This window comes from Balaenoptera ricei, chromosome 11, assembly GCF_028023285.1.
Source record: "Balaenoptera ricei isolate mBalRic1 chromosome 11, mBalRic1.hap2, whole genome shotgun sequence".
NCBI classification, from domain to species: domain Eukaryota; kingdom Metazoa; phylum Chordata; class Mammalia; order Artiodactyla; family Balaenopteridae; genus Balaenoptera; species Balaenoptera ricei.
In genome coordinates, this window is record NC_082649.1 from 76,034,592 (window position 1) to 76,061,792 (window position 27,201).

Genomic DNA, 27,201 nt, shown 5'->3' on the forward strand with positions numbered 1-27,201 from the left:
TGTTCCTTCCAGCCTTTCTCAGATCTCCTTGCTTCCTCCCCGTCTCCAGCTCCGGATTTTCTCCAGCCCTCATTCAAACAGCAGGTGAAGACCGTGTTCTCTGCGTCTGGTCCTCTGGCTGTCTCTGTTCCCGTGGATCTTACACCTCACACTGGGAGCCAAGGATTCTTTCACACCTAAAAGTAATCCCTATGAAGCCGACCTCCTTTCTAGCTGCCTAACCAGGTGCTCAAAGCCGTCACCAACCTGTTGGAACTTGTGGCCGAGCAGACTCAGTCTAGACCATTTCCACCCCAGGCGAAATGTGGCACATCAAAGGGTGGGAAAGTTCGTTCAAAATCATCAAGAATAAAATTTAATTGTGCTCAGGTGCAGGCCGTCCATCCTGTCCTTCCTTGGGAGCGACAGTCAGCAGTCCCTGAAGGAAAGCACACCTGTCCTCTCCACAGACAGCCGGCTCCAGAAGGACTCTCTGAGGCTGGCCACCTCCAGGTAGGACGCCTCCACCCAGGGGTGCTTTGTTTCCAACAGGGGAAGCGTGCAGGGTACTGGTGGACCCTCAGCACTTTCCACACTTCCGTTCCCTCTTCCTTCTCCTCCTCCGCTGGCCGTCACTCCTGCCGGTCCAGCTCGCAGTGAGCCTGGGCTCTGACTCCTAAGTCAGGCAGGATCAGCCTCAGGCCCTGGCCCAGGAAGAGCCACAGTCGCCCTAATATACCTTCTGGGGCACACAGCCCTCCAGCTCCAGCAGCTCCGGCCAGCCGTCGTATTTATTCACGTCTGGGTTGTTCTTTAAGAACTAGAGAGACAGAAGAGAGACACTGACAATGTTAGGACTCACGCCTGCATTTGCGTTGTGCTTTAAAACCTAAATGGCTTCACTTCATCCTCGCCACTGCCCCATGAGGGGCATGGGAGGGTTGGATATTTCCAGCCCATTTCACAAATGGGTAAACTGAGGCTGGGGAGGGCAACTTGCCCAAGGTTTCAGAGATGAGATCAGAGCCTAGTCACTGCCTGTCATGCCCTGGACCGGGGTGGGGGGGTGGGGGCTGGTACCAAGCATGTGGGGAGTGGTGCTTGAAGAGCTTTAGCCCCTCTAGGACATCCCAAATAATAATAATAATAATAATAATAATAAGAAGAAGAAGAAGAAGAAGAAGAAAAAGAAGCATCCTAGCTGCAAACTATTATATGTAGAATGGATAAACAGCAAGGTCCTACTGTGTAGCATAGGGAACTATATTCAATATTCTGTGATAAACCATAATGGTAAAGAATATTAAAAAAAGAATGTATAGAATGTATATGTATAACTGAATCACTTTGCTGTACAGCAGAAATTAACACAACATTGTAAATCAACTGTACTTCTATAAAAAAAAGAAGCATTCTAGCAATTCATGAATGCTTGCTCTATGCCAGACACAAAGCACCTTCTGTAATTAATCCTCACAATAGCCCTAAGAAGTGCTCGCTGTTACCATCTCACCTTACAGATGGGGAAATTGAGGCACAGAGAACCAAAGTAACTGCCTATGGCTACCCGGTTGGTAAGTCGTGGAACCACTGTGTAATATTAATTAATATTAATAATAAATGTATAAAGAGAATAAAATCAGTTAAGATTGCGTTTAAAACGCTCAGGCTTAATTTACGGAAAAAAGAATGTAAATGATAAAATCTACAGGTGGGATTATTGTGGCTAACCCTTAGGAAGGAAGAATAAATTCTAGATGCTGCTTCTCTGAAACCCCGTTTCCCATGTGGGAGAACAAAAAACAGAATGGTTTTAATCACGTCGGGGTCTTTGGTTCATTTTTGGGTGATGGGTTGCAGTCAGCTGATCATAGACATCAGGCAAAAGGTGGTGCTGACTCTTCTCTACTTACGTGTTTCCTCTCTGCTGTAATTGGCCCAGTTTTGTTGGGTCTGGAAGAACAGCGCCCGCCCTACCTCTTCCTAGAGAGTCCTGCCCCTGACACCTTCCAAAGGGACATTCTGGAGCCCCAGGCCCCTGCCCCCTGTGTTCTTCACCCAGAGGGTATAAACAGAGGGTCCTCTCCTTTTCTCCTTTAGCACAAGCTACTTTGCACTATTCCTTACTTTAAAAAAAAAAATTTATTTATTTTTGGCTGTGTTGGGTCTTCATTGCGGCATGTGGGCTTTCTCTAGTTGTGGTGAGCGGGGGCTACTCTTTGTAGCAGAGCACGGGCTCTAGGCGTGCGGGCTTCAGTAGTTGCAGCATGTGGGCTCAGTAGTTGTGGCTCTTGGGCTCTAGAGCACAGGCTCAGTAGTTGTGGCTCACGGGCTCTAGAGCACAGGCTCAGTAGTTGTGGTGCATGGGCTTAGTTGCTCTGCGGCATGTGGGATCTTCCCGGACCAGGGGTCGAACCCGTGTCCCCTGCATTGGCAGGCGGATTCTCAACCAGTGTGCTACCAGGGAAGCCCTGTTCCTTACTTTTTTTTTTTTTTTTTTAATTAATTAATTTATTTACGGCTGTGTTGGGTCTTCGTTTCTGTGCGAGGGCTTTCTCTAGTTGTGGCAAGTGGGGTCCACTCTTCATCGCGGTGCGCGGGCCTCTCATTATCGCGGCCTCTCTTCTTGCGGAACACAGGCTCCAGATGCGCAGGCTCAGTAATTGTGGCTCACGGGCCCAGCTGCTCCGCGGCATGTGGGATCTTCCCAGACCAGGGCTCGAACCCGTGTCCCCTGCATTGGCAGGCAGATTCTCAACCACTGCGCCATCAGGGAAGCCCTGTTCCTTAGTTTTTAAAGTAATTTCTAATTACCTGAATATATTCTCTTGGAAACACACACATACAAACCAGGTCAGCATTTTCCAGACAAGGCAAAACCCCTTGCAGCCCACTCTAGCCTCCCCCGCACCTCCCTGGAGCTCAGCACGAGGCTTCTTGACTGTCCCTTTTCTGCCTCCCACAGCCCCTCCCCCTCCAGGCTGCTGGGTCTCTTGTCTGATTATTGCATTGGCTTCCTCCCTGCCTTCTGACTTGTGCCCCTTTCACAGTGCTCTCCATGCACAGGCGGGAGGCCATTCTAAAAGTATGAGGACAGGAAATCCTCGGGGAAGCTGCAGACCTGGATGAGAAATGCATCCCTATCACTGAGCAAGCTGGTTAAAACTTCTCCAAGGCTCTGGATCCTCGTCCGTGAGATGGGATGGATGCTCATTGTGCCTACCTCGTTGTGGGTTAAATAAGATCCTGCAGGTCACTTGCTCAGCCGTGCCTGCACAGAGCAAGCACTTGCTGAATACTAGTGTTTCTTGTTATCAATCTGATCTGGTCACTCTCCCGCTTAAGCCTACCATGGCTCCCCATTGCCTCCAGGACAGAGTTCCCTTTCCTCAGTGGTCCTATATATGTCTGAATCATTGACCCTTAGCTTCCCGTCTTGGATCTGGGCAGAGCTGAACGTTCTCACCACCAGAGACTGGCCAACTTCATGCTGGGGAAGCCTGGCCAGTTCTCCCAGGTTTTGGAATTGCTCTGAGCTGGGGATGCACAGATGGCGATTGTCCTGCAAGGGGTGTGGGGGAGAAGGTGCAGCATTTCCTTGGGGACCCCTACCGTCACTGACTCCCCCTTCCTCCTGTGAGTGCTCCTCAAACTCCGCCTCTGGATGCCTCCCAGGTGCACTCTGCTCGGGCCACCCCTGGGTAGTGACTGTGTAGCCCAGATCATGGACCCCTCCTAACTCCCTCCACATACTCAAGGGGGCCCTCCTGTGTCCCCTTCTTGGTGCAAGTTCACCCTCTCCAAGGGAACTTAGAAGGGAACTTGGGGCTCCCCTGGCGCAAACCTGCCCCTTTACAGGTGGGGAGACTGAGGAAGTGGGGGAGGAGGGGATCGCAGTGGGGACCAGAAGCTGGGCATCTCACTCGCTGCTCTGGACCCTCCCCCCGCCCCATCACGCGAGCTTCACCTCCACATTCCTTTCCCTTTCCTCCGTGCCTTAATTTCCTTTCATCCTTTTTTTTTTTCTCCTTTTCCTTCTCCTTTTTGGTACTTATCTATGTATCTATGTATTTATATATGACCCACCTGGTCAAGGCTGCTTCCTGCTGGGGGATTAGCCAATCAGGCCACCCTGATCTCCGGGGTGGACGACCGCTGGGTAGCCCTCCTCACATTGCCCCACGTGTCCTTTCCAAGCCATCCCAGCCCTTGTCTGTCCATTCCTGGCATTGTCCCCTGCAACTCCCATCCCCTCCTTCACTGGGACAGGGAGGCTGCCAGGAACTCACCTCCTCAAAGGGGCTTTTACTGTTGAGGTCTCTGGTCCCTAAGAAGACCCAGCTGTCCCGGAAGCCCAGCTGCTTCGCATAGGTGCTGCCCAAGTTGGAGAAGAGCTTCCTGATTTCATCATTCATCCTGCAGGGGACCAGAGAGGACGGTGAGCTCGGGATGGGAGAAGGGGGAGCGTCTCAGGCCCTTGGCTTACCCTCCACCCCTCCTCCAGCGAGGGCAGCAGCCTCTCCCGAGCTCAGGAGAAACAGGGCGGAGTGGCCAGGACGCTTCTCCGAAAGCCAATCCGAGGGGCTGGCGAAGAGTTACAACGGTTTTGCTTCTGTTTGCAAATATAATACACGTTCACTTGGAAAATATGGAACTTTACAAAGTAACTAAAAATTACTTAGTTTCACCCCCCTTGACATAATCATTGTAAAATTTTAGTATATTTCCTTCATATCTTTTTCCCCCCGTGCACTGTGGGATTATACCAATTCTTTTGTAAACTGCTTCTTTTTTTTTTTTTTTAACTTAATACTAAAGGGTGAACATTCTTCCGTGTCCTTAAATATTTTCTACATCATCATTTTTGATGCAGTATATCCTCTTTTATGTATATATAATAATACGTCCTATATCGCCATATATCATGATTTCTGTCACCAGTTCGCTATCACTGGACAGGGAGAGTGTGTCCAGTTTTTCACTCTTGTGACCACGGCTGTGATGAACCCCCCAGAACATCTCTTTGTGTGCTTGTCTGCTTGGTTCCTTAGGAGAAGGTGTCAGAAGCTGGAGCCAGCAGGATAGTAGGAAAAGGACTTGCAGTTTGGAGGTGTTTGATTTGCTTCTCCCCGTGCCCTGGCAGGCGGAGGTTCCCACTTACTTTGTCCCCGGGTCATCGTAGGAGGCCACCAGCACCAGCATGCCCTCTGGAATTTCTTTAAGGAATTTCACCAGGAGGCTAGCATCTGTGGGAGGAAGGAAAATTGATGTGCTGGTCATTTAGGAGAAAGACGGCTGGTCATTCTCATCCTCTCCTATGGCCCTAACGATCCAGGAATGCCCGGGCAGCCTGACACTGAGCTCCATCTGCACAGCTTGAGGGCATCTTCATTCAGCTGGTCTGGGGTGGGTTCTGGAATTTGAAAGTTTCCCAGGCGATTCTGCTCTGCAGCTGGGGCAAGAACCATGGTGTAAGGGCCCTTGGAGGCCTACCCCCCCCAGGGGACCGAGCACAGTCACCTCTCAGGAGCTCCGCTGCCCCTTCTACACTGTTTAAGATGCACCCAGCCTGTCTGTGCTGACTTTAGAGGGTACACCCACTGGGCAACTCGGGCCACTGAGAGAGAACATGGGGCTCCCACAACTCTCCAGCTTAGGTCAAGGAGCAAGGCTCCGTTCGCATCTCTAATGCCTGCCTGCACTTGAGAGATCTCTGGATTGAACACAGAGCAGGTCTGGGGACAGCACCTGGGGAGGCATCAACGTGCAGCTTGCCTCAACGACACTGATTTTTTTTCTGTTGTGCTTATTTTTATGGTCACCTTCCATGCATAAAAAAAGATAATGGCTTTCTACTTAGGGCAGTGATATAATTTCCTTTTAAGATCTATTTATTTAGGTTAAAAAAAAGTGAATGAACTGATTTAAAGGAACACACGAACAGTGCAAATAGTACTCTGGATAAGGCATAACTTATACAGAGGGCTCTTGAACAGTGGAGGAAGTATGGGCAAGATCGGCCTGGTGGGCAAAGCAGGGGCTACATCTGTCAAAGGAGAATAATTAATAGCCCTGCTCAGAGCATTTCTGTAAAGCTCAGATGTGACGATGACTCTGGGCTTGCAGTAAGTGCGTTATAACAGAATTACAATTATTAGCAGGATTGGCTACATAATTTTCAGGGCCCAGTGCAAAATGAAAATGTGGGCCTTTTGTTGAAAAATTATTAATAATTTCAAGATGGTGAAGGCAGAGCATCGAATCAAGTTTCTTCTAAGCAAGGGGCCCTGTGTGACTTTCCTGCTCACAGCCTGCATGCCCATGAAGGTGCCCTGATTCTTACTATTCTGCGGGTATCCCTTGGATTCAGAGGAAAAATCAAGTCCCCCAAGCAAGGCCAGCCACCAACTTGCTCTGTAACACGGAGGCCTCCGGTCAATGACCACAGCAGCCCTTCAACTCTTGAGACAAAAAGTGGGAGCTCTGAAAGTACCATTAATTTGTTTGAGCCGTCAGCAGATATCAAGAGCTGGCTCTTGTCTGGAATGGACAGTGGATGTTGGAAAAAATGAAGTGTGCCTTCTGATAACTATCTTCTCACTTCGAAAAGTCATATTTTTTTTGTCTTCTGTAGGAAGGGGCGACTTGTTCTCAAAAGGCTTCTGTTTCTTGTTCCCCATCAGCCGTGGTTACATCCAAGTTTATGATAAAGCATTATAAAACTTGGTTTATCTTTTTTTTTTCCCTTTTCATTTTGACAGATGACCTCCTTGCTTCCGAATCACATGGATGGAGTGAGGGAAGAGGGAAGGGAGATGAAGCGTCCCTGGGCTCCTCCCCAAGCCAGGTTGGGTCCCTCCCCCTGATTATTGCAGGTTATCATTTAATTCTCACATCCAGCTTATGAAGTGGAAGTCTATGGCTACCTCTATTTTATAGATGACAAAACCGAGGTTCAAGAGATGTCACCTGCCTCAGGTCACCCAACCTGAAATCTCTGACTCCAGAGATAACCTTTTCCATAACCTGGTCCCAGGCCACGCTGGACAGAGAACAAATGAAGGTCCCTGCCCTCGGCCCATGGCCTGTCCCACTCTCTCCTCACCCGTCTCCAGCTCTGTCCTGTACCAGGAGGGGCTTTGCATGCCTGCATGTGGACACCCACCCTGCCTGTCCAAGCTCTGTCATTGCCACCCTCTCCTCCAGCAGCAGCTGACCCCCGGCCACCCCTCAGTCCTATGGGTGTGTCTGTAGCATGGGGGGCACACGTGGAAGAGGTCTGCACGGGCCCTGATGCTCCAGGTGGGCACGTCCTCTGGACCTGCAGACCCTATCTGTGAGGTGGGACTCGGCTGGAAGACGGCCATCGTGGGAAGCCCTGAGCCCAAGACACAGTCCCGGCTCCTGTCTCTAAGGATGCTGTCACACGTCACCTTCTGAACACCTTCCCCCGCTGTGACTTCTGGGCAGCAGACTTCCATTTCCCACATTTCAGCCCCTCCTTCGTTTGTAAAGCCAAGAGGGCTTCCTGCTCTCTGCTGCTTGGTGATTTCTCCCCTCTGGGCTCACATATTTAGGTGGGTGCAGTGAGGTAGGTTTTCCCTGGAGACGGAGGCAAAGGTGGGAGATTGAAGATAGAAGAAACCAGCTGATTGGCAGCAGCTTCCATTCTGCGAGGAGCTTCTGGGGTGAGGGGTCGGGTCTCATGCTCAGTGCCCTTGATGCCCGAGCCCAGAGATGGCCCTGTGATTGCGGGGACACAGAGTCGAGCCGGGTGCTGAGAAGGAGGCTGAGCTCAGTTCATCTATCCTGGCGGAAACCAGTCCTTGCGGGGCCCAGACCTCTGCTGTCTGCAAGGGGCCACCCTGCTGCTTCTTCGCTCCTGCTGAGGCTCCTGTGTGGGTGGGGGCCTGGGTTGCCGGCTGGGCAGCAAGTAGCATATTGGGCCCGGGACTGATTCCACCACATTTGGAAGATGTCTCGAGCGCTGCGTGAGAGTCCCACCTCCACCCACAGCTTTGCCGGGTGGCCTGTCGGGGAGGAAGCTGCTGGTGGGGACTTAGGTATCTGGGCCTCCAGTCCAGGTGAGTCGGTGCCCTGTTGCTGGGCCGTGCTAAGGACAAGGAGGAAGTGACTTCCTGAGTAAGGGGTGTCCATGCGTACAGAGAAGCTCAGAAAGCATGTCTATGTAGAGAGAAAAAAAGACATCTGCAGAAAGATGCAGAGAGCTTGGAGCCTCACAACTGTCCTTTCTGGGCCTCGGGAGGCCTTGTCCTGTCCTTGGGCTCGATAGCGACCCTGCGGCTTTAAAAAAATACCTTCTACCTAGCAGAGCAAACTGGGCCCCATTCCCTCCTCCTCAGCATTTCAGTGCACACGTGCCTGGCCTCCCACTGCCGGCACCAGCATTTCTTTGCCTGAAGGTCTTCTCTGGCCTCCACATCCTCCTTTGTACCCTGGGGCAGGCCAGAAGCGTGGGAGTGCCAAGGAATAGGGGTAGGAGCACCCCGGCTCCCTTGCCCCTCGGGGTGTCTCAGGGGCACATGTTCTACACTGGCTTCCTGCAGTGATCCATAGCTCCTAACGCTCTGCACTGGCTGCCTTCCTTTCCCCGGCTCACTCCCCCACTCCCTACTGACATTCCCTGAGATCACCTCCTCCCAAATAAACACCCCACTTGAATCCTTGCCTCAGGATCTGCATCAGGGAGCGCGCAGTGAGACAGTAGAAAGGAGTTTCAAAGGCAGCAGGACGGCCCTCCCCACTGTGCCGCTTTCTGATTGGGTCCCTGGAAACAAGAGCCAAACTCCCTGGCACCCAGGTAGCCTCTTGCCACAGGAAGGAGCTCAGCCCGCCCTCGACTTCAGTGCCAACAGAGGTGCCTACCTCCAGAGTACATGTCGAAATATTTCTGTGTCATCACCTTTCCCGTGGTTCCTAAGGGATAAGAGAGCAGAACTATTATTTGCCGTAGCATGTCATTCTGTCTGTCATTTTGTGGAGAGTGGCTGCTCTGTAGTCTAAGGTCTAAAAATAGAATAGAATAATAGTGGAACAAAATTAGGTCCTGTAGGGCTTCCCTGGTGGCGCAGTGGTTGAGAATCTGCCTGCCAGTGCAGGGGACACGGGTTCGAGCCCTGGTCTGGGAGGATCCCACATGCCGCGGAGCAACTGGGCCCGTGAGCCACAGCTACTGAGCCTGCGCGTCTGGAGCCTGTGCTCCGCAACAAGAGAGGCCGCGATAGTGAGAGGCCCGCGCACCGCGATGAAGAGTGGCCCCCACTTGCCGCAACTAGAAAAAGCCCTCGCACAGAAACGAAGACCCAACACAGCCATAAATAAATAAAATAAAATAAAAAATAATAAAAAAAATTAGGTCCTGTAGAAAGCATGCAGGACTAAATTAGGTGCCCAGTAACCATTGGGCTGATCTGAGAGGTACTAGCGCATAACGGTGCAGGGCCTCTGAAACTGAATGGAATCCAACCAGTCTGGGTTTGTGATCTGCCCTGCCACTTCCTAATGCACGACTTAGCATTTGACCTCAATTTTTGCATCTGTACCATGGGCTGTGGGAACTAAATGAGATGTATTTAAAATATATGCATGTGAGATAAATCTTACCTATAAAATAGTAACTAAAAAACCTACAACCATCATTACTATTCTCACCTAAATAGGAACTCTGCAATTTGAGTGTTCCAACTCTTGAAGGCAAAGGGATTTGCAGTGGGCTGAAGGGTACTCAGTGTCCTGAGTCCAGTAATCTGGATTGCCTTGGGCTTTGCAAAGGGTACAAATCCTACAGGGAATCAGGTGTTCTGGAGGAAAATTGCAATTCCTACCTTTGGCCACTGGATGGAGCTGTTGCAGAGGGGATGGCAGCTCTAGTTTCGCCTTCACTGCCCCCTCCCCCTAATTCAGTTGGTAGATTTGATAAGAGGGTGGCGACAGGGGCCTGGGTAGTGGCAGCTCTCCTGCTGGGTGGGAGCAGGCTCTCATTGCAGTCCCCCCTGAATTCTTGGAGCCACTAGTGTCCAAGCCCCTCCAGACACTTCACCTGGGGCTCTTGGGAAGGAATCTATGAAGCCAGTGAAACTACTTTTGTGATCCTGTGCATTTGCAGATTTTTCTGGAATTGGGGTGGGGGGGGGAGGAGGTGTAGTTTGAACAGCTTCTCAAAGGAATCCCTGCCATCTAAAAGGTTGAGAAGTAGCAATCCTTCTGTTGTTCTGGCTCGTTATGTAGATGAGGACCCTGAGGCCCTGAGAGTGATTTGTTAGACTTTCCACAGCTGGCATGCAGTAGGCTCTGCGCATGTGCTTGGACACATTTCTAGTCTAGCGGGTAGTTTCGCTGAGTGATTAAGACCTGGAGTCGGAGGCAGGTTCAAATCTAGATGATTGTATTGGCTGTGTATCCTGGGCAAGTTGCCCAGCCTCTCTGAGCCCCCATTTTTTACCTGCAGAACAGGGAAACTGAGCGTAGCTGCCTTCTAGCGTCGTGATGAGGGTCAGTGAAATAGCTAGCACACAGTAAGTGCTCGATAAATGTTAGCTCTCAGTGTTATCAGTGGTTGTTTTTATCTTTGGGCTTTGCGAGGGATGGAGAAGGAGGCCTCTGTCTGAGCCCATCTCATGGGAGAATATTCAGGCGTTTTCTCCCACAGTGGTCTATTTGGGGGAAGAGAAGCCCAGCAGGTTTCAGCAAGGTCGGCTGCAGCTGGAGCCCTTCCCTGCCCTCCCCGCTGTGGGGTGAGTGGAGACTGGGTGGGACAGTTGATGTAAGTGAGGCTGCTACAGTCTCCTGGGGCCTGGTGTGCCGGCGGTGCTCTGAGACCGTCTGGAAGGGGCCAGCAGCAGGGGAAATCAGGCCTCCCTCTCCTTCTCAAGACTCTGGAGGAGGAGCGGCCCCCCTCAGCTTCCTGCCCCTCCTGGCCCACACCCTTCCTGGACTCCCAGGAAGTTGACCAGGGCTGTCCTCTGACCCCTGTCCGGCAACGCTCCTCCTTTGTTCCAGGCTTTGACCTCTCCCCTGACGCAGCAGGCTTTCTTGGCAGACGGGAAATGGGTCCTCTAGGAGCAAAGGGGCAGGATTCCAGTCCTACCCTGTCACTTCCTAAGTGTGGTTGTGTGGTCACACTGCACACAAGCTTGAACCCTTTTTCTCCTGAGTGTCCATTGTGCCCTTTTTCCATCTGCCCTGACCTTTGTCCCAGGAATAGTTCTTAGATCCAGGCAAATGGCCCCTGTTCCCCAGATCACATAAGAGCTGAAGACAGACAGGAGGGGCTCGGCTGGGGCCATACCGCCTGGTCCTTCTCGGCCCCTGTAACCTACCCCCTCCTGAAACATGTCCCTGTTCCTGGCTTGGCCGGCAGTTGGCTTCCTGTTCATCACCTGCTGGAGACGCAGGGTTACTGAGACTGTGGGCCTCCCTGGGTCTCCCTGCCTCTAGCCTCCCTAGTCCAAGCTCGAAGGAGGCTTCAGGAAGGCAGGGCTGGGCCCTCAGGTCCTGCTCAAAGCCTTTCCAAGGCTCCCTGTTCTGCTCTGCTTCAGGTCCACACTTCTTAGCAGGACACTTAGCCCCTCATCCTCTGGCCCTGCTGGTCCCCCAGCCTCACCTCTCACCACCCTGCTTCTGTGTTATAGCCAGAGAGAGCCTGTGTGGACCCCCAAGCCCCTCTCCTCCTTCTTCCCTTCCCTGCGCCCTGCAGAGAGTTGCCGCTGCCTGGAAGGAGCCTCCCTCTTTTCTCCTGGTCAACCCCTACCATCCCTCAGGCCTCAGCTGACCATCACCTCCCTCTGGAAGCCTCCTCCCCCGACTACCTCCGCTGCCAGCTCTGTGTCCCGATCCCAGAGCTGTGCTTCCTTTTCCTTCATATGTGCTCACCACCTTGTGATTTTTTGTGAACTTCATGGGCGCCCACAGGGGGTTGTCAAGCCAGGGTCTGTCCTTCTAGTTCACAGGTGACCCCCAGAACCCCATACGGGGCCTGGCCCACAGTAGCTGCTGTGGCTCTTTGCCGAATGAGTGAATGAAGGCGTGCACTCAGCTTGTAATCTCACATTGTCCCCTATGGTTTCATGGGTGTTGGTCTAAGCCCAGACGGGGTCACGTTTCAGAGGAGCAGCGTATCCTCCTGAGATAGGTGCACCTGGCAGGGACCTGGCCATCACTGCAGGGCAGACCGGCTCTTTCAGACCTGTTCCCACAGGCCAGCCAGGCTTCAGAGCGTGGTGGGGGCCGGCGGGGGGGTGTCGGCAACTCACCGTTCACCAGGGCGATGTTCAGGCCTCTGCCCACGTTGTTTTTCACAGGACTCATGATCCTGAAGAGAAAGAAGAAAAACAAAATACAACAGTTGGTCCCGAGTGTGGAGTGAACACTCTGGAACTCTGCGAGGGCCCACATGGTGTGATGCCGAAGCATCAGGAAACACACGGAATTATCTGGGCCATCTGTTTTCTCCTGGGAACGAGCGGTGGGCTGGATTCCCTGAGGAGCCTCTCATGGCACGTTTGGACCAGAAGAGTCTGCCCAGGGAAGAGGGAGGGTCCCTGCCCGGGGCTCGGAGGTGCTGGAGGCAGGGTCAGCCCATGTCCCCAGGCTAGGCGGAAGGCAGAGCCCGGAAAGTTGCTCCCGTCCTGCCATGTCTGGGATCCCCAAGTGGAGCCCAGCTGTGTTCCTGCGGCCCAGCATCCATACCCCGTCCTCTGGTATCCTTGGGAAAACCGTACTTCTCCGTCTCAGGCCAGGAGGTTCTCAGCACTGACCTCTCTCCCAGGCCTGGACAAGCCGGTATCCTGTGCCCCTGGTCACAGTGATCGGGCCAGTGTGGTCATGTGACCCAGGCCAGCCAATGAGCCCCAGCCCTGGGACTTTTGCAGGGTTAATTCAGATGGGAAAGCTCTTCCCAGTGGGGTGCTAGACAGGGCTGTTATGTCAACCCAGCTGGTGGCCTCCCTCCTTCACCACATGAAGAAGTCCATTTTCAGTAGAGAAAACCGAATCTAATGACAGAGGAAAGCAGAGCTGAAGGTAGTGTGAGAGGGAGCCCTGATGACTTGGTTTGAACCCCTGGATTCAGCTGGTGCTGGAGCCCACTGCCTCTGGCCTTTTGGGTACGTGAACCAGTAGGTTTCCTTGTTTTGCCTAAATGATTTGGATCTAGGTTCAGAATCCGTACTAAAACACCTGTCTCTGGCTTCTTTTGTAGGATGAACTTCCTGTCCCAGGGACTTTACTACCTAGAAAGCCTGGTATATAGTCTTTCTCCTGCACCTGGGTAGAAGCCCTGGCACCTGCTGCATCTGGGCTTTGATACCTGGACCTTGATCTTGAACACTCCCCTTAGGCATCCCCCGTCATAGGAAGCCCAGCAGCTTGGCTATCAGACAGACCTGAGTTCAAATCCTGGCTCTACCAAGGGTTAGCTGGCTAACACTGTCTGAGCCTCAGTTTCCTCATTTTTACAAAGGGGAGGATTATCGTCCCACCTCCAGGAGTGCTGGGGGATTGAGGGAGACGATGCTGTAAGGTGTCTAGCAAGATGCTGGCACATTTGCAAGATGCTAGGATTATTATCATGTGTGACCCAGCCACCCAGAGTAAAAGAAAGTATGTCAAAGGTGTGGTCTGGTCTCTAGGGCCTGCCCTCAAGGCCTCTGAACTTGCTAATGAGTGAATTAATGAAAGAAAAGAAAAGAAATGCCAGAAACTTACGTTTGGCCTTCAAAGCACATGGAGGGGCCCACGACGTTGGCGGCCCCGCTGCTGATTTTAAACGCAAAGAAGTTGTCTGGGCAGGATTTGCTGAGGCCACACTTGGTCTTCACCAAGCGTGAAGCTGGGGAGGGAACGGAACAGCTTTGGTGGCGGCAGCTAAGGAAGGGGCCCAGGAGGAGGAGAGGGGCAAGGACGGGGGGCCAGCTCAGGGGCTCCTCCAGAGATGCCTCCCCTGACCACCTAGGTCTGCGGATTTGCCCCTTTCTGTGCTCCCACAGTGTTTCCAACAACCCCATCAAAGACACGGGACGCTGCGTGTCTGACCACCCAGCGTTCATTTCCGGGTTTCCCCTCAAAGCCCCAGCCCTGGCACAGCTCCTGGCTGCCCGCAGGCCTTCGGTAACTGTGTGCGGAACAGTGAGTGGTGGTTAATGACCCGAGTCACCGTGATTAAGGGATTCTCTTGAGAACCTTCTCTTGAGACATGGCAGCCTTTTGAGCTCACAGAGGGCCCTGTTGACAAGCTCCTGGGGGCCCAGCACGGTGGGTGGGAGCGCTTCTCACGAGCCAGGTTCCCTTGAGCCAGTCTTCAACCTCCCTGCAAATCTGCTCCTTCATCTGTGAAATGGGCTAATGATGGTACTTCTCCACTGGGTTCTTGCGTGGGATTAATGAACTCAGGTTAATACTCAGTGCTTATTGGCTATTCTTCTTATCACTCATTTCCGGAGCACTTACTTTGGGCCAGACCCTGAGATTCAAAGGTGGTTCTGGAACTTCCCTCCCGGGGCTTAGCATGGTCCCTGGAACCCACTGAGGACTCAATATGTGGGACCTCTGATTATTGTGGCTGCTATTAAGACCTGCATCCTCTCCACATGGCCCTCCCAGGGCAAACTCTGGAGGCCTGTGAAAGGCGGGAGAGGCAGATGCGCCCCCAAACACAGCCGCTGAGATGTCACCCGCACTTTCAGCCTGGCAGTTTCTAACTTACATTCATGCATGTTGTTTTAACACCACCTGGCAGTTCAGAAGGTGCCAGGAGGGAGGACTGGGTAAACAGGGAGTTAGAGAAAGTTCATGCAAAGGGAGAGCAGTGGTCAGGCAGCCTTTCTCTCCTTCAGCCCCCGCACCAGGCGTCTGGCTGAGCCGCGCCAGTGAGTGCCTGAAGCAAACCCACAGGCTTCCCAATAGACGCTGGCACACGCCAGGGCCTTGCTGCCTGCCAGGCACTGTGGCAAGCCCTTTATCTTTACTGTCTTGTTAAATCATCCCCATAACTCCTGTGCCTGCCATATAGGAGGCACTCGATAAATCTTCACTGAATGAACACCTAGAGCATTTGGGCGGGTCTGAGCCCAAGCTGGGAGGGTGATTAGGGTCTCCAGGGCCTAGAGGGAGCCTTAATGGGAATCAGGAAAGAGCGTCCCTCTGGGGGGACACAGCCCGCTAGTGCCAAGCTCGGCAAGCCTGTGGTGCCTCGGGGTGGGTGATGGTGCCCCTTCTTAGGAGCGAATGCAGCCTGCGCCAGGGCTCCCCTGGTGGAGTGGGCGGCCCTGATGATCTGAGCAGAAAGCCCATCCTAGGCTCTCGTCCCCACCCCGAGTGCCAGCATACAGGCCTGGTGGGTGTAACCAGAGCTCCACCTGGGACACTATCACCAGAGAGTGAAGGCCGGGAGTGGAGACACCCCCAAGTGGCTCAGGAGAGGGATGGCTGGAGATGTGGACCCGACGCCCCTACCCCTCCCTCTGGACAGAACCCCCCCAGAGTGGCTAGTTGAGGGTGAGGCTGGGAGGGGTCCTCTTCTCCTATGAGCCTTGAGGCTCCACCTCCGCCCCCTGCCCCCCCAGAGAGCCCAGTTTACTTTCGAATCCAGAGGTTTTCACCTTGCCAGAGGGGCTGGGCCAGGCTTCGGGGACCACCCTGGAGTTTGCCCAGAGCCTAATCAACAGCAGCTGAGTCGGATAAACCCCATGTCAACAGGCTGGCTTAGCAAGCTTTTCCCAAATTGATTTTCTGACCATCCAGCCTTCACGGTCAAGCTACTGGATGAGGGGGAGGAGGCCCAGGGGTCTCAGTCACTGGGAGGCAGGGGATTTGCTCTGTGGGTTTGGGTTTCAGGGGTTTCCTAAGCTGCCCAACCCCTCTGGGAACCCAAGAGGCTGGCTGTTGCTCAGGGCATGGAACTGAGCACTGGAGGGGAGTTGCAGTCAGGGAACTCGGGCCGACTTCAGTCATCTGCTGTGTGACTTGCCAGAAAACTCCCCCTTTCGCTTAAAAGTGCCAACTGTAAAATGAGGGAGTTGGTTTAGATCAGGGTTGTCAAACAGGTTTCCTCTTCAATGTTAACGGATCTACTATTAAAGGCTTAATGATAAAGCCTTGAGGCTACCTGTGGGCTTGGAGGGAAAGAGTGCTGGGATGGATTGGTGATGTCTACTGTGGGAACCAGTGAAGGTGAGAGGCAGCATGTGTGCTTGGATTTGCCTTCCCCCCAGCAGGTGACGTCTGAGTGTTCAGCACCAAGATGCTGTGTGACAGTGTCTACTTCACAGTGTGACTCAGGAGGTTTCAGTGAGACAGGGTTCAGGGTGTGGGGTGAATGGTTTGTGTTGGTGCACAGTCTTTGCTCTCTGCAATTCCGCAGTGCACGGGGGCTCCCATGCCCTTTTCTTTTCTTTTTTAATATTTATTTATTTGGCTTCGCTGGGTCTTAGTTGTGGCATGTGGGATCTAGTTCCCTGACCAGGGATTGAACCCATGCCCCCTGCATTGGGAACACAGAGTCTTAGCCACTGGACCACCAGGGAAGTCCCCTCCATGCCCTTTTCAGTCAGGGAAAGTCCCACTCCCCGAGCTGCATCCCCCTTCAGTCACCACCATGTTGGTGTGGAAAGGGGGACTCGGAGGTGTTGTCTCTTGTAAGGAGGTGTTGAGAGGGTGGGCTCTGGATTAGATGGGGAGGTTGACTCCCTCCCCGCCACTTACAGCTACATTGCCTTGGCCAAGAGATTTCACCTCTCTGAGCCTCAGTTTCCTCATCTACAAAATGGGGATACTTATAGCATCCACATAGGGTTGTGGTGAGGATTGCATGAGATGCCTGTAAAGTTCTGAATACAGTGTCTGGCACACAGTAGGCACTCAATCACTGTTACTGTTATCATCACCATAATTGTCCCTTCCTTCCACCTTCTCTGCGCTTCTCTGCACTGTTCAGACGTCTCAGCACTCCTGCCTTCCCAGTGCTCTCTCCACTCCCCACACTTGCGTCCCTGACTCAGCAGCCAAGTTCTCCACTGGAGCCCCAGCATTCCTGCCCCTAGGCCTTTGCACAGGCCAGTCTCTCCTCCACAAGGCACAGCTAAATAGCCGCCTCCTCCCTGAAGCCTTCCCTGACACCTTCCCATTGGAAGCAGGCGGCCCTCCTGGAGCCCAGGGCATGTCGCCCCACCTCTCTTGGCACATATGGCCCTTCTGCCCCCTTAGACTATCAGCACCCCCTTCTGTTTGCCTCTGGGGGCCCCTGTGGTGCTCAACATGGCCCTGGTACTTTGGAGCAGGAAACATAAGCCAATTCTGGGGTCATTGCAATGATGATAATAAACACAGCCTGCATCCTTGGGGCTCCCAGCCGGGTCAGGGGATGAGAGAGGGGGGCAGGGTGGGTGCAGTCCAGACTGCAGGCTGGGGGTGCTGGGGAAGGGAGACAGTTGAGCCCCCCCATGAGTCTGAATGGCTGAGAAGGGGCCACAGGGCTGGGGGCTTTGGAAGGCACCATCAGGCCATGGAAAGAGTGAGCCGGGCAGACTCTGGGAACCAAGTTTTTTCTAGAACCTTCAGGGCTGGGACTAGAGACCCTGGAACACCTCACCCTAAGGGAAATGGGGCTGAGTCGACACTCACGGTTCTCCTTGTAGAATGAACCTGTTGGAGAGAAGACAGCATCTGGTTAGAAAGTGCTTTGGGCCCCTGCACAGGGTGGATGCTGGGGGCTGGGGGGTGGGAAGAAGGGAATTCAGAGAGGTGTTGGCCTGGCCAGGTGCGGTCCCTGTCCCGTGGCAGGGGTTGAAATGAGTTGAAAGTCCCATCTGGTCTGGAAGTCCTCCCTAATTTGCCACTGTCACCACTTCTCTCTCTCACGCGCAAACACACACACACACACATGCACATACACACAAAGCATGCACAGATGCACACACACGTATGCAATACACTTACACATGTGCATAGACACACACGTGCGTGCGCGCACACACACGCACATACGCACAAAGCGTGCACACATGCACACAGACGCATGCAATACACTTACACACGTGCATAGACACACATGTGCGTGCACGCGCACACACACACACATGCACACAGAGGACTCTCTCATGGTTAAAAAGAAGCAGACCTCTGTTGTGAGGCCCACTGGACTTGGAGCCTGACCGTGTGTGACCACGTGTGAGTTTTCTCCTCTGGGGCTCGGCCTCCTCGCCCGCGCAGTGGGGGCCATCACACCCACTCTCGCCAGCTGTGGAGAAGAGCCAGTGAGAGGCGCCGAGAGCCCTGGCCCCCTGGAAGGACGGGATGGTGTGGCTGTCACTGCTCGGGCCCGGAGCGTCCCTTCCCGACTCCCGCAGCTCCGAACGTCTGAACAGGCTTCACGTCTTAGCTGTGCCGCGTCCCGCTTATTTCTGCGGTTCTACGTCCGGTCTCCCACCAGCTGGGTGCTAATTCCTAGAGGACAGGGCCCCCAGGGGACACAGAAATGCCGGCGGGGAGAGGGGGAACTCTCCTTTTTGGGGGACACCCACACTGACACACTTTCCGTTTGGTCCTTGAGAAGCTGTCCCCCTACCCTTGCCTCCAAGGCCTGAGGGGTATCACGTGTCCCAGGCTGGGCCAGTTATAGCGTTACATTCGTCTGGAGTCGGAGCCCTTCTAGGGGTTGATATGTGGCCCCGGGGGAGAGAGAAGCATCTTTCAGCTGAGCTGCAAGGTGAACATCCAGAGAGCTGGTAGCCACCAGGCCTGCCTGGGAGAGAAAGCTGCCCATGGAATGAGGTTAAATAACAAGGAGCTGAGTCCAGGGACACAGAGATAGACTCTGGGGCCTTTGTCGGGGCCCCTAGATCCAGCCACACCTAAAGTCTGATGCCGTGTGCTTCCCAATGACCTGACTCAAAAGACATCCCATTTTGTTTAAACCGCTTACAGTTGTGTCTGTCACTCCCGTCTGAAAGAACCCTGTCCAATTTATGAGGTAAATCAGAAATTCTTTAATCACCTGATTTCTGTGCCATGGACCCCTTTGGTGATTTGGAAAAGCCTATGAACTCCTCTTAGAGTAAATTTATTCCCACTTCTCTTGAGACACTCAGCACTTCCTACTCTACCAGACGGCAAGTTATTAAATGCATAAAATAAAATAGATGGGATTAAAAAGGAAACCAACTATGTATCAAGATAATAATAAAAACATTAGAAAATTTTGTGCTATAGTAATATATGTGCTTTCATATTAATGCATGAAATCATCAGGTGGGGTGCATGCAACCAGGTCAGGAGTGTTTGAAGTAAATGAAGGTTCCCCTTTCCGTGCCTGAGCACACCAGTGGTTTTGGATGGCTGCTTTTCCCACTGGTTACATTTCCTGCCACTGTAAGCATTTTGCAAGACTCAGGTCATGTTAATGCACTTCCATTTTTGTATATTCTATACAGTAAGTCCCCTATATATGAATGAGTTCCATTCCGAGAGCACATTCCTAAGTCCAATTTGTTCGTACGTCCAACAAAGTTAGCCCAGGTAGCCAACACAATCGGCTATATAGTACCGTACTGTAATAGGTTTATAATACTTTTCACTCAAATAATACATAAAAAACAAACACAAAAAATAAAGAAAACATTTTTAGTCTTACAGTACAGTACCTTGAAAAGTACAGTAGTACAGCACAACAGCTGGCATACAGGGGCTGGCATCGAGTGAACAGGCAAGAAGAGTTACTAACTGGAGGAGGGAGAGGAGGTGGGAGACGGTAGAGCTGAAGGATCGTCAGCAATAGGAGAAGGAGGGCAAGCTGCATGTGACAATGTATGCCAGACACGTGAACGAACTCACGTGACTGGAGCTGGGGCCACGTGTTCCTCATTCTGGGGTCTTTGGGACCTAACACAGAACAGTTGCTTGATGATCGTTGGGGGGAGTGTTGATTTGTCAAACCCCAGGTGGTTGAGTTCTGAGAGGGAAACAACATCTGGGGGCTCCTTTCAATTACTCCCCTCTCCCACCCCAAGCTGAGGTTCTCTTCTCTAGAGCTTACTCCTGAGCTCCCCTCCTGCTCTGAGCCTCCTGTGCTGGTCTGGCACATCTCCTCCAAGTCCAGCAGCACAGCCAAGTCAATCTCTAGTCTGTAAAAGTAGGGCCTAAGATATGTATCCATATAAATCATCCTGACCTGGGTGCGGGCCATGCTCGACAAGAAGCACATGAGGTAAGGGCCCTCTGAGATTCCACTGGGGGAGTCTGTGTTAGAGGCAGGGTGATTGGCTTCTCACAGCTGTGAAGCCATAAGCTGGTCTGGGCCACTAGAGGTTATTATGTTTGATTATGTCGATGGAGGTGGTTCTTGGTCTTTAAGGAGGACGAATCCAGAGGTAGAAATTCCTTCCCTTTCTCTCCTTCCTTTGAAAGGATTTGGATCTGGGAGACCTGTGTTCTCATTCCTGTTCTGACATCTACAAGGGACATTTGGGCAAGTTTCTTAATTTCCCTGAGCTTCTCTTTTTCTCGGACACACATAAAACCACAACATGAGGTCATGCATGAGTCCACTCCACAAACATACCATGAATCACCCCACAGGGCATTTGTGCAGATTAAATGAGACCATGCATGTAGAGCAGCTAGCATCCATCACCCATCCATCATACATCCAACCATCATCCACGTATCCACCCATCATCCATCTATCCATCCATCATCCATCTAGCCATCCACCCATCCATCCCTCTTTCTTTCACTTATCAAATGTTTCCTGAGCATCTGCTCTGAGGTGCTAGAGAGATGGATGTACGCAAGGCAAAATTCTGGCCATCAGGAAGCTCACATTCTATGGGATGGAGATAGGCAACCACCAAGTAAACAAATAAACAGACAACCTAATGATGGATGATAATGATGTTCTGAAGGGAATAGGCTGACATGAAAGACTCTAAACTAAGAAAAGCGGGTGCAAGTATAGCTGGGGTGGTAACGGAAGGCCTCTCTGAGGCAGTAACATTTGAGCAGAGGCTTGAAGGCTGAGAAGGAGCTGGCCACAGGGAGGTCTGAGTGAAGAGGGTTCCAGGCTGAGGGAACAGCAAGTACAGGTGGAAGGCACTCAAGGCCTGGGCAATTTTCTCCCTCCCTTCTTTTCTTCTTCCCTCTGTCCTTCCTTCTTGGGTCACATTTCCAAAATGGCCCTTGATGCAGGCACATGTTCTGGCCAGGGCCTTGGGACACTTCTCTGGCCCCCATGGGCTCCCAGCCTTCCTGACAGCCTGGGGGTTCCTCTTCTCCCACCCCGAACGCCTCGGGTCCCAAGGGCAGTCCTCACTTTGCCATGTCTGGCCACTTCCTGGGTCACCCAGGGATGGAATAGATCCTTGGCCCCTAGCCCTGGTCCATAGGCCTTGCCCCAGTAGCGAGCTCCACTCACCCATCCAGCGGGGCAGGCGGTTGGTTTTCATGTTGAAGTTGATATAGCTGCGGACAAAGACCCATGTGATGACCAGGCAAAAAATGAGGGCCAGGAGGTGAAGCAGACCTGCAGAGCAAGGAGTTGCTGCCATGAGACCACAGCACCAGACCACATTGCAAGGCCAGGCAGCAAGACTACATGTGGGTCCTTCCCAAATCCCCTCAGTGAGACCACATCCTGTAGGTCCGGACCCTGCCCACACTGTGGACCAGTCCACGGCCTGCATGGCGAGGCCAGTGTGAGTCTACGTGATGACCAAACAGTGAGATCATGCTGCAAGGTTACAGGGCAGTGTTCCCCAAAGTAGGGCCGCTGGGAGGGAGGGTTAGAAATGCACCTTCCTGGGCTCCACTTAGCGCTCCAGAGAGCATCTCTGGGGTGAGGCCTGGGAATCAGCACGCTGAGGGGAGGCCTGAGAACTGCGGCAGGAGAGCAGGAGGCAGGTGAGCCCCGGCATGGGAGGCAGGAAGGCTCAGGGCGGCCACCTGCCGCTGTGTGGCCTCGGGCAGGGGCTCAGCACCTCTGATCTGGGGTTCCTCAGTCACAGAGCAGACGGGGCGATGCCCTTGCTGCCGAGCCCGTGGCTTGTTGGGAAGGAGGTTATAGTTGTTGCCACTAGGCAGCCTCCAGGGTGGCTTGGGGGTGGGGCTGGTCTCCTGTATTTTCCATCCACTCCCCCCGAAAGCCACCACAAATAACTCACACTTCCACAGTGAAGTATTGCTCTCTGTAGGAACACGCGCCAGCCTAGCCGACGCGGCCTCCCCTGCCTCACAGCCGTATTGCTCCCCATCCCCTCATGCATCACTGAGGAGGAACTCCACACACATGATGGACCACCAGAGCCCCCAGCCGCTCTCCCTTTCCTCACTCTTCCGGCAAGGCTGCACCACACCTCCCACCTCAAGGACTCTGGTGGTCCCACAGCCTTGGGTGTCAAATCTAACCATCAGGCCAAGTTCCCTTGCTCCTTGCCTGACCTCCCTCTCCATCTATGGCCATACCACCCTGAACACGCCCGATCTCGTGTGACCTCCCTCTCTGCACCCCCCTTGCTCCTCAGCCCTGAATTCACCTGTGGCCTCCTGCTGGTCTCAAGCTACTGGGGTGGGGGAGAAGGCCCCCTGGATCCCATGGGGCGGGGTCAGGTCTGTGGGGTCCTCGTCTTCTAGGGCATCGGCTCACATTATACGGCGCTCATTTTGTGTCGGGTACTGGGCGAACGGCATTTACACACATTATTTCAGTTCATCCTGGCAGTAACCCTCTGTGTTGTACGTTATTGATTACCCCCATTGTACAGATGAGGAAACTGCAGCTGGGAGAGCTGGTCACTAGGCTAGTAAGTGACAGGGGGGACCTGAACCCGGGGAAGTAAGCTGACTCTAAAACCCATGCTTGAGACTTCCCTGGTGGTGCAGTGGATAAGACTCCACGCTCCTAATGCAGGGGGCCCCGGTTCGATCCCTGGTCAGGGAACTAGATCCCACATGCATGCCACAACTAAGGAGCCGGTGAGCCTCAACTAAGGAGCCTGCAAGCCGCAACTAAGACCCAGTGCAACCAAATAAATAAATCTTAAAAAAAAAAAAAAACTCATGCTCTTCAGGGAACTATATTTAATATCCTGTGATAAACCATAATGGAAAAGAATATAAAAAAGACTGTATATATGTATAACTGAATCATGTTGCTGTATAGCAGAAATTAACACAACATTGTAAATCAACTATACTTCAATAAAAATAAATAAATAAAACTCGCTCTCAACTTTCTCCTGGTGTTTGAAAATATAAATGAATTGTGTCAGTTTCCTATTTGGTGCCTCAGTTTCCCTACCTGTACAAAGAGGGTACAGTATGAGGGTGTAGACCAGAAGGCAAAGGCCTCTCCTTGTGCCCAGGCTTGTGGTTTGAGGATTCTAGAATAGCCCTCCTTGAGGCAAATATTTTGTCTGTAATTGCCAACCACAGTGAAGTATTTCCAAGATAGGGTGAATCTCCATGATCCCAGCCAGATGGGGCCATGGTGCTGAAGTTTCTGTAGTCCTTCAGCCTTGAGTCAGGAAGTCACTTCTTATACTCTTGCAAGCTCTCCCTGTATTGGTTTCCTCCTGGAATTCTGGCCTGACCAGTTGAGAACAAATAAAGCCAAGTGACCTCTGAGTCCAGGATGGGCAGACACTGCTGGCAGAAAAGGATTTCCAAAACCAGTTTCAGACCTCAACCTTGAGGCTTAGAATCCTCAGAGCCTGGCCCTACCTGACACTCTCATTCTGTCCAGGTGAAGAGTGGCTTGGGGTCAGTGTTCCTGTGGAGAGAAGAAAATAAAATTGGAAACTGGTATCTAGGGTCTGAAAGTGAACAAGACTGAAGATGAGGAAAGGGTACATAAAATGGAGGGGATCACGGTCCTTTCAGTTTTGTTCCTCATCATCTGCCATGTGTTCCTTCTCTGCCTCCACCTCTTCTTCACTTTTGCCCCTGTAATTTTGTATTCAATTCAACATGCCTTTTTTGAATGCAGAGATTAGGAAGCAGAGGAAGATGCAGTCTACCAGTCACTGTCCCTGGAGGATTGATTTATTCACTCATCCATTCATCTATGCATCCATCTTTTCATCATCCATCCATCCATTTGTCCATCCATCCATCCACTTGTCCGTCCGTCCGTCCATCCATCCATCCATCCATCCATCCATCCATCCATCCATCCATCCATCCGTCTATCCATCCATCCATCCATCCACCCATCCATCCATCCATCCATCCATCCATCCCTCCATCTACCCATGCATCTATCCATCGTTCTGTCCTCCAGCCAGCTGAGAGGCATTGGGCTGGCCAGCCCCGGTGAAACCGTTAGGGAGCAGAAGCTCAAGTGATCTTTGCTGATGGACCAAAATTCAGAGTAATAGGGACCCACATAGCACAGGTGAGCTTGCACCAGGTGCCATAGATGCACTATCACCTTCAATCCTCATAGCTCCCCACTTTAGGGGTAAGTAAGCTAAGACTCACCATTGTTAGGCCCACAGTCATTCAGCTTGCAAGGGTCAGGGCAGAATTTGGATGCAGGTCTTGGCTGCTCAATCCCCACAGGGAAGCACTGCCAGTGTCTTTTGTCTCAGAGGAGAGTTGAAACCAAAGTTTCCTCCCTTCCTGAGTCCTGGGCTGGGGTAGGGTCAGCCTCAGTCCCACCACTCCGCTGTGCCACCCCCAGGTACCAGTGACTTGGCAGTGTTGAAAACCCTCAGGAGGTCTCTGGAGTCTAAGAAGAGGGGAGGGCAGGGCTGGTGGTCGCTGTCCTGGGTCTCAGACCCCCCCGTAGCCATCTGGAGGGTCTCTGACTGCAGTGACTTGCTTCCACCACTCTTCCTGCACCTCCACCCCAGAATCCTCTTTGTCCTAAGAATCCATCTCAACAGGCACTGTGTCCAAAGCCCAACTGCCAAGGATGCAGACAGGAGACAAAAGACCTGGACAGCACCTGGCCCCGAGGCGGTCGGGCTGGGTCAGTCCTTGGTATTTCAACAACAGCAACAGCAAAGGCAAACCCACGTTTCCTTCTGAGAAGGATGAAAATCCTCCCATCCACCCTGGTCCTACCCCTCTAGGACCTTCCAGGAGAGGAAGCTGAGCTATCACCTGGCCCCACCCACAGGGATTTTGTAGAACTTTACATTTCTGAAATTCGTATTACCAACCTCTTTTTAGATACAAAAATATACTGTGCTCTTGAATGTTCTCAGGATGTGACCTACAGTCCAGGAACCCAGGCCTCTGGATGAGGCTTAAAGGACATCCTGTGGGGTCCCCCATGTGAGGAGGAGCCAGGAGACCCGGGGGCTGAACAGGATGGAAAGACAGGCACAGTTGTGACAGATGAACGGACAGACATGGATATTCATGGAGAGAGTGTCAAGGAGACAGAGATGAGAGAGACAAAAACAAGGACAAGGGGGAGAGGCACATGGCAGAGGTACAGAGACAGAAAGAGAGAAAGAAGACAGAGCAGAGAGACAGGAACAGAGGACGAGAAGGACAGAGAACAAGTCCTCATGACAGGCTTACACCCGGCTTCAGAGAGGGAGTAGAGAGACAGCATGGGGGCACACACCTGGGCAGGGGGCTAGCCTCTCACGTGGTGCCCATGCCAAGCAGGGCTCCTGGCTTTAGGGGCGGGGGCGGTGAGGGCTCTTCTGGCCTGACGTCCCTTCTGGCCAAGTCCCGGTGACCCCCTCAGCCCTTGCAGAGCTCGCTGGGCTCCTGAGTCCCCAGCCCACTCACCCTGGCAGCCAGCGGGGGCTCTGGAGCTGGATCTGAAGGTGGGGCAGGAGGGAGAAAGGCACCTGGGACAGGTATGCAGGTGGGGCAACAATTCTCTCTGCAGCTACCCAAAGCCCAAACAGTTTCCTTCCTTCCTCCTTGTTTCTGGGGTTACTTCAACCTGTTAGTCAGGTTACGAAATTGTGAGGCAAAGGCACAGGAAGAAACATCCTGCTGCCCTGCCTGCTGGCTTGACTGGCCCGGGCACAGATTCGGTGGCCCCAGGGCAGAACTGGGTCACAAGGTAGGTGGAGGGGGGAGGGGGGCGGGTGGGAAGTAGGAGATGGAGGGGGGGAGGTAGGAAGTGGAAGGCACGAATGGCTGAAAACTGCCCCACTCCGACCTGACCAGAGAGCCCATGGTCCACCCTCACTGTCCATGAGCCTCTCCATTTTTCCTGTCCTTCCCCCTGGACCACTTCTGACTTCTGGCTTCAGGTCTGGCCCTGTGCGTTAGCCCCAGGCACGCTTTGCCTTTCCGCAGCAGGCCTTGTCTTCTGCAGGCTTGGTACAGCGCTGAGCACTGAGGAGGTGCTTGGTAAATATCCGAGGACTGAATGAATTGGATTCCTGCGTAGTCCTGGAAGGTTAGGAAGATGAAACCACCAGGTAGAGAAGGAAGCTGAAGTTCAGAGAGGGCAAGTGACTTGTCTAAGGCCACACACCAATTGTGGATTTTATTCCTGAAGCATTCTCTGAGCACTCGTTGGAAGGCAGGCTGTGCATGCTCTAGGAATGGGGATATGGCTGTGAGCAAGATGTGCCCTGGAGTATCCCTGGGCCTTTGGTATTGCTGGTCCCTCTGTGTGAACACTGCTCCTCTGCCTCTTTGCCTGGAACATTCCTACTCACCCTTCAGGTCTCAGTGTAGAAGTCACTTCCTCTGGGAAGTTTTCCCTGACCCTCCAAATCAAGATTAAACATCTACCTGCGGTCTTGAATGGGAGAACACCCTTCATGGTACCCCAACCTGTCAAAAGGGGCTGACCAATCAGAGCACTGTGATTCCTTGTGATTGGTTCAGGGGGGAGCAGGTGACCCAAGCAAGGCCAATCAGAGTTTTTCCTGGGATGGATCTATGGGAACTGGGGAGAGGGAGGCGCTTTTCTCCTTGATGATGCTAAGCTCAATGTCTGTAATTCTGGGGCTGCTGGAGTCCCTTTCTCAGCCACTGCAACACATCACCTCCTGTTATAGACAAGTCCCACAGGAAGATGCAAACGCAAGGGCTGAGCAGCAGGGGCAGTGCATGTGGTCTTGGTCTTAAAAGAGACAGGCAGCAAAAAGCATGTGAAGTCAGGAAAGAGGATAGATTTGGGGATTAGACAGGCCTGGGTTTGTCACTTACCAGTTGTGTGTTTGGGGGCACACGCCTCTGGGCCTTGGCTTCCTCCTTTATAAAATGCGGGTGATGCTATTTACCTGTCCT

At 52.7% G+C, this 27,201-nt stretch overlaps 1 protein-coding gene across 1 annotated transcript; it reads right to left on the bottom strand.

The window, feature by feature from the left end:
- Nucleotides 1-347: 347 nt before the first annotated feature.
- FAM3D (FAM3 metabolism regulating signaling molecule D) lies at nucleotides 348-27,201 on the bottom strand. The gene is made up of 10 exons (XM_059937673.1): nucleotides 27,121-27,201; nucleotides 23,707-23,755; nucleotides 21,404-21,511; nucleotides 17,617-17,637; nucleotides 13,705-13,828; nucleotides 12,252-12,310; nucleotides 8,866-8,916; nucleotides 5,141-5,225; nucleotides 4,269-4,395; nucleotides 348-799 (listed from the first exon to the last, which is right to left on the bottom strand). The coding sequence occupies exons 2-10, from the start codon at nucleotides 23,717-23,719 to the stop codon at nucleotides 710-712; spliced, it is 678 nt and encodes a 225-aa protein (XP_059793656.1). The 5' UTR covers nucleotides 23,720-23,755; nucleotides 27,121-27,201; the 3' UTR covers nucleotides 348-709.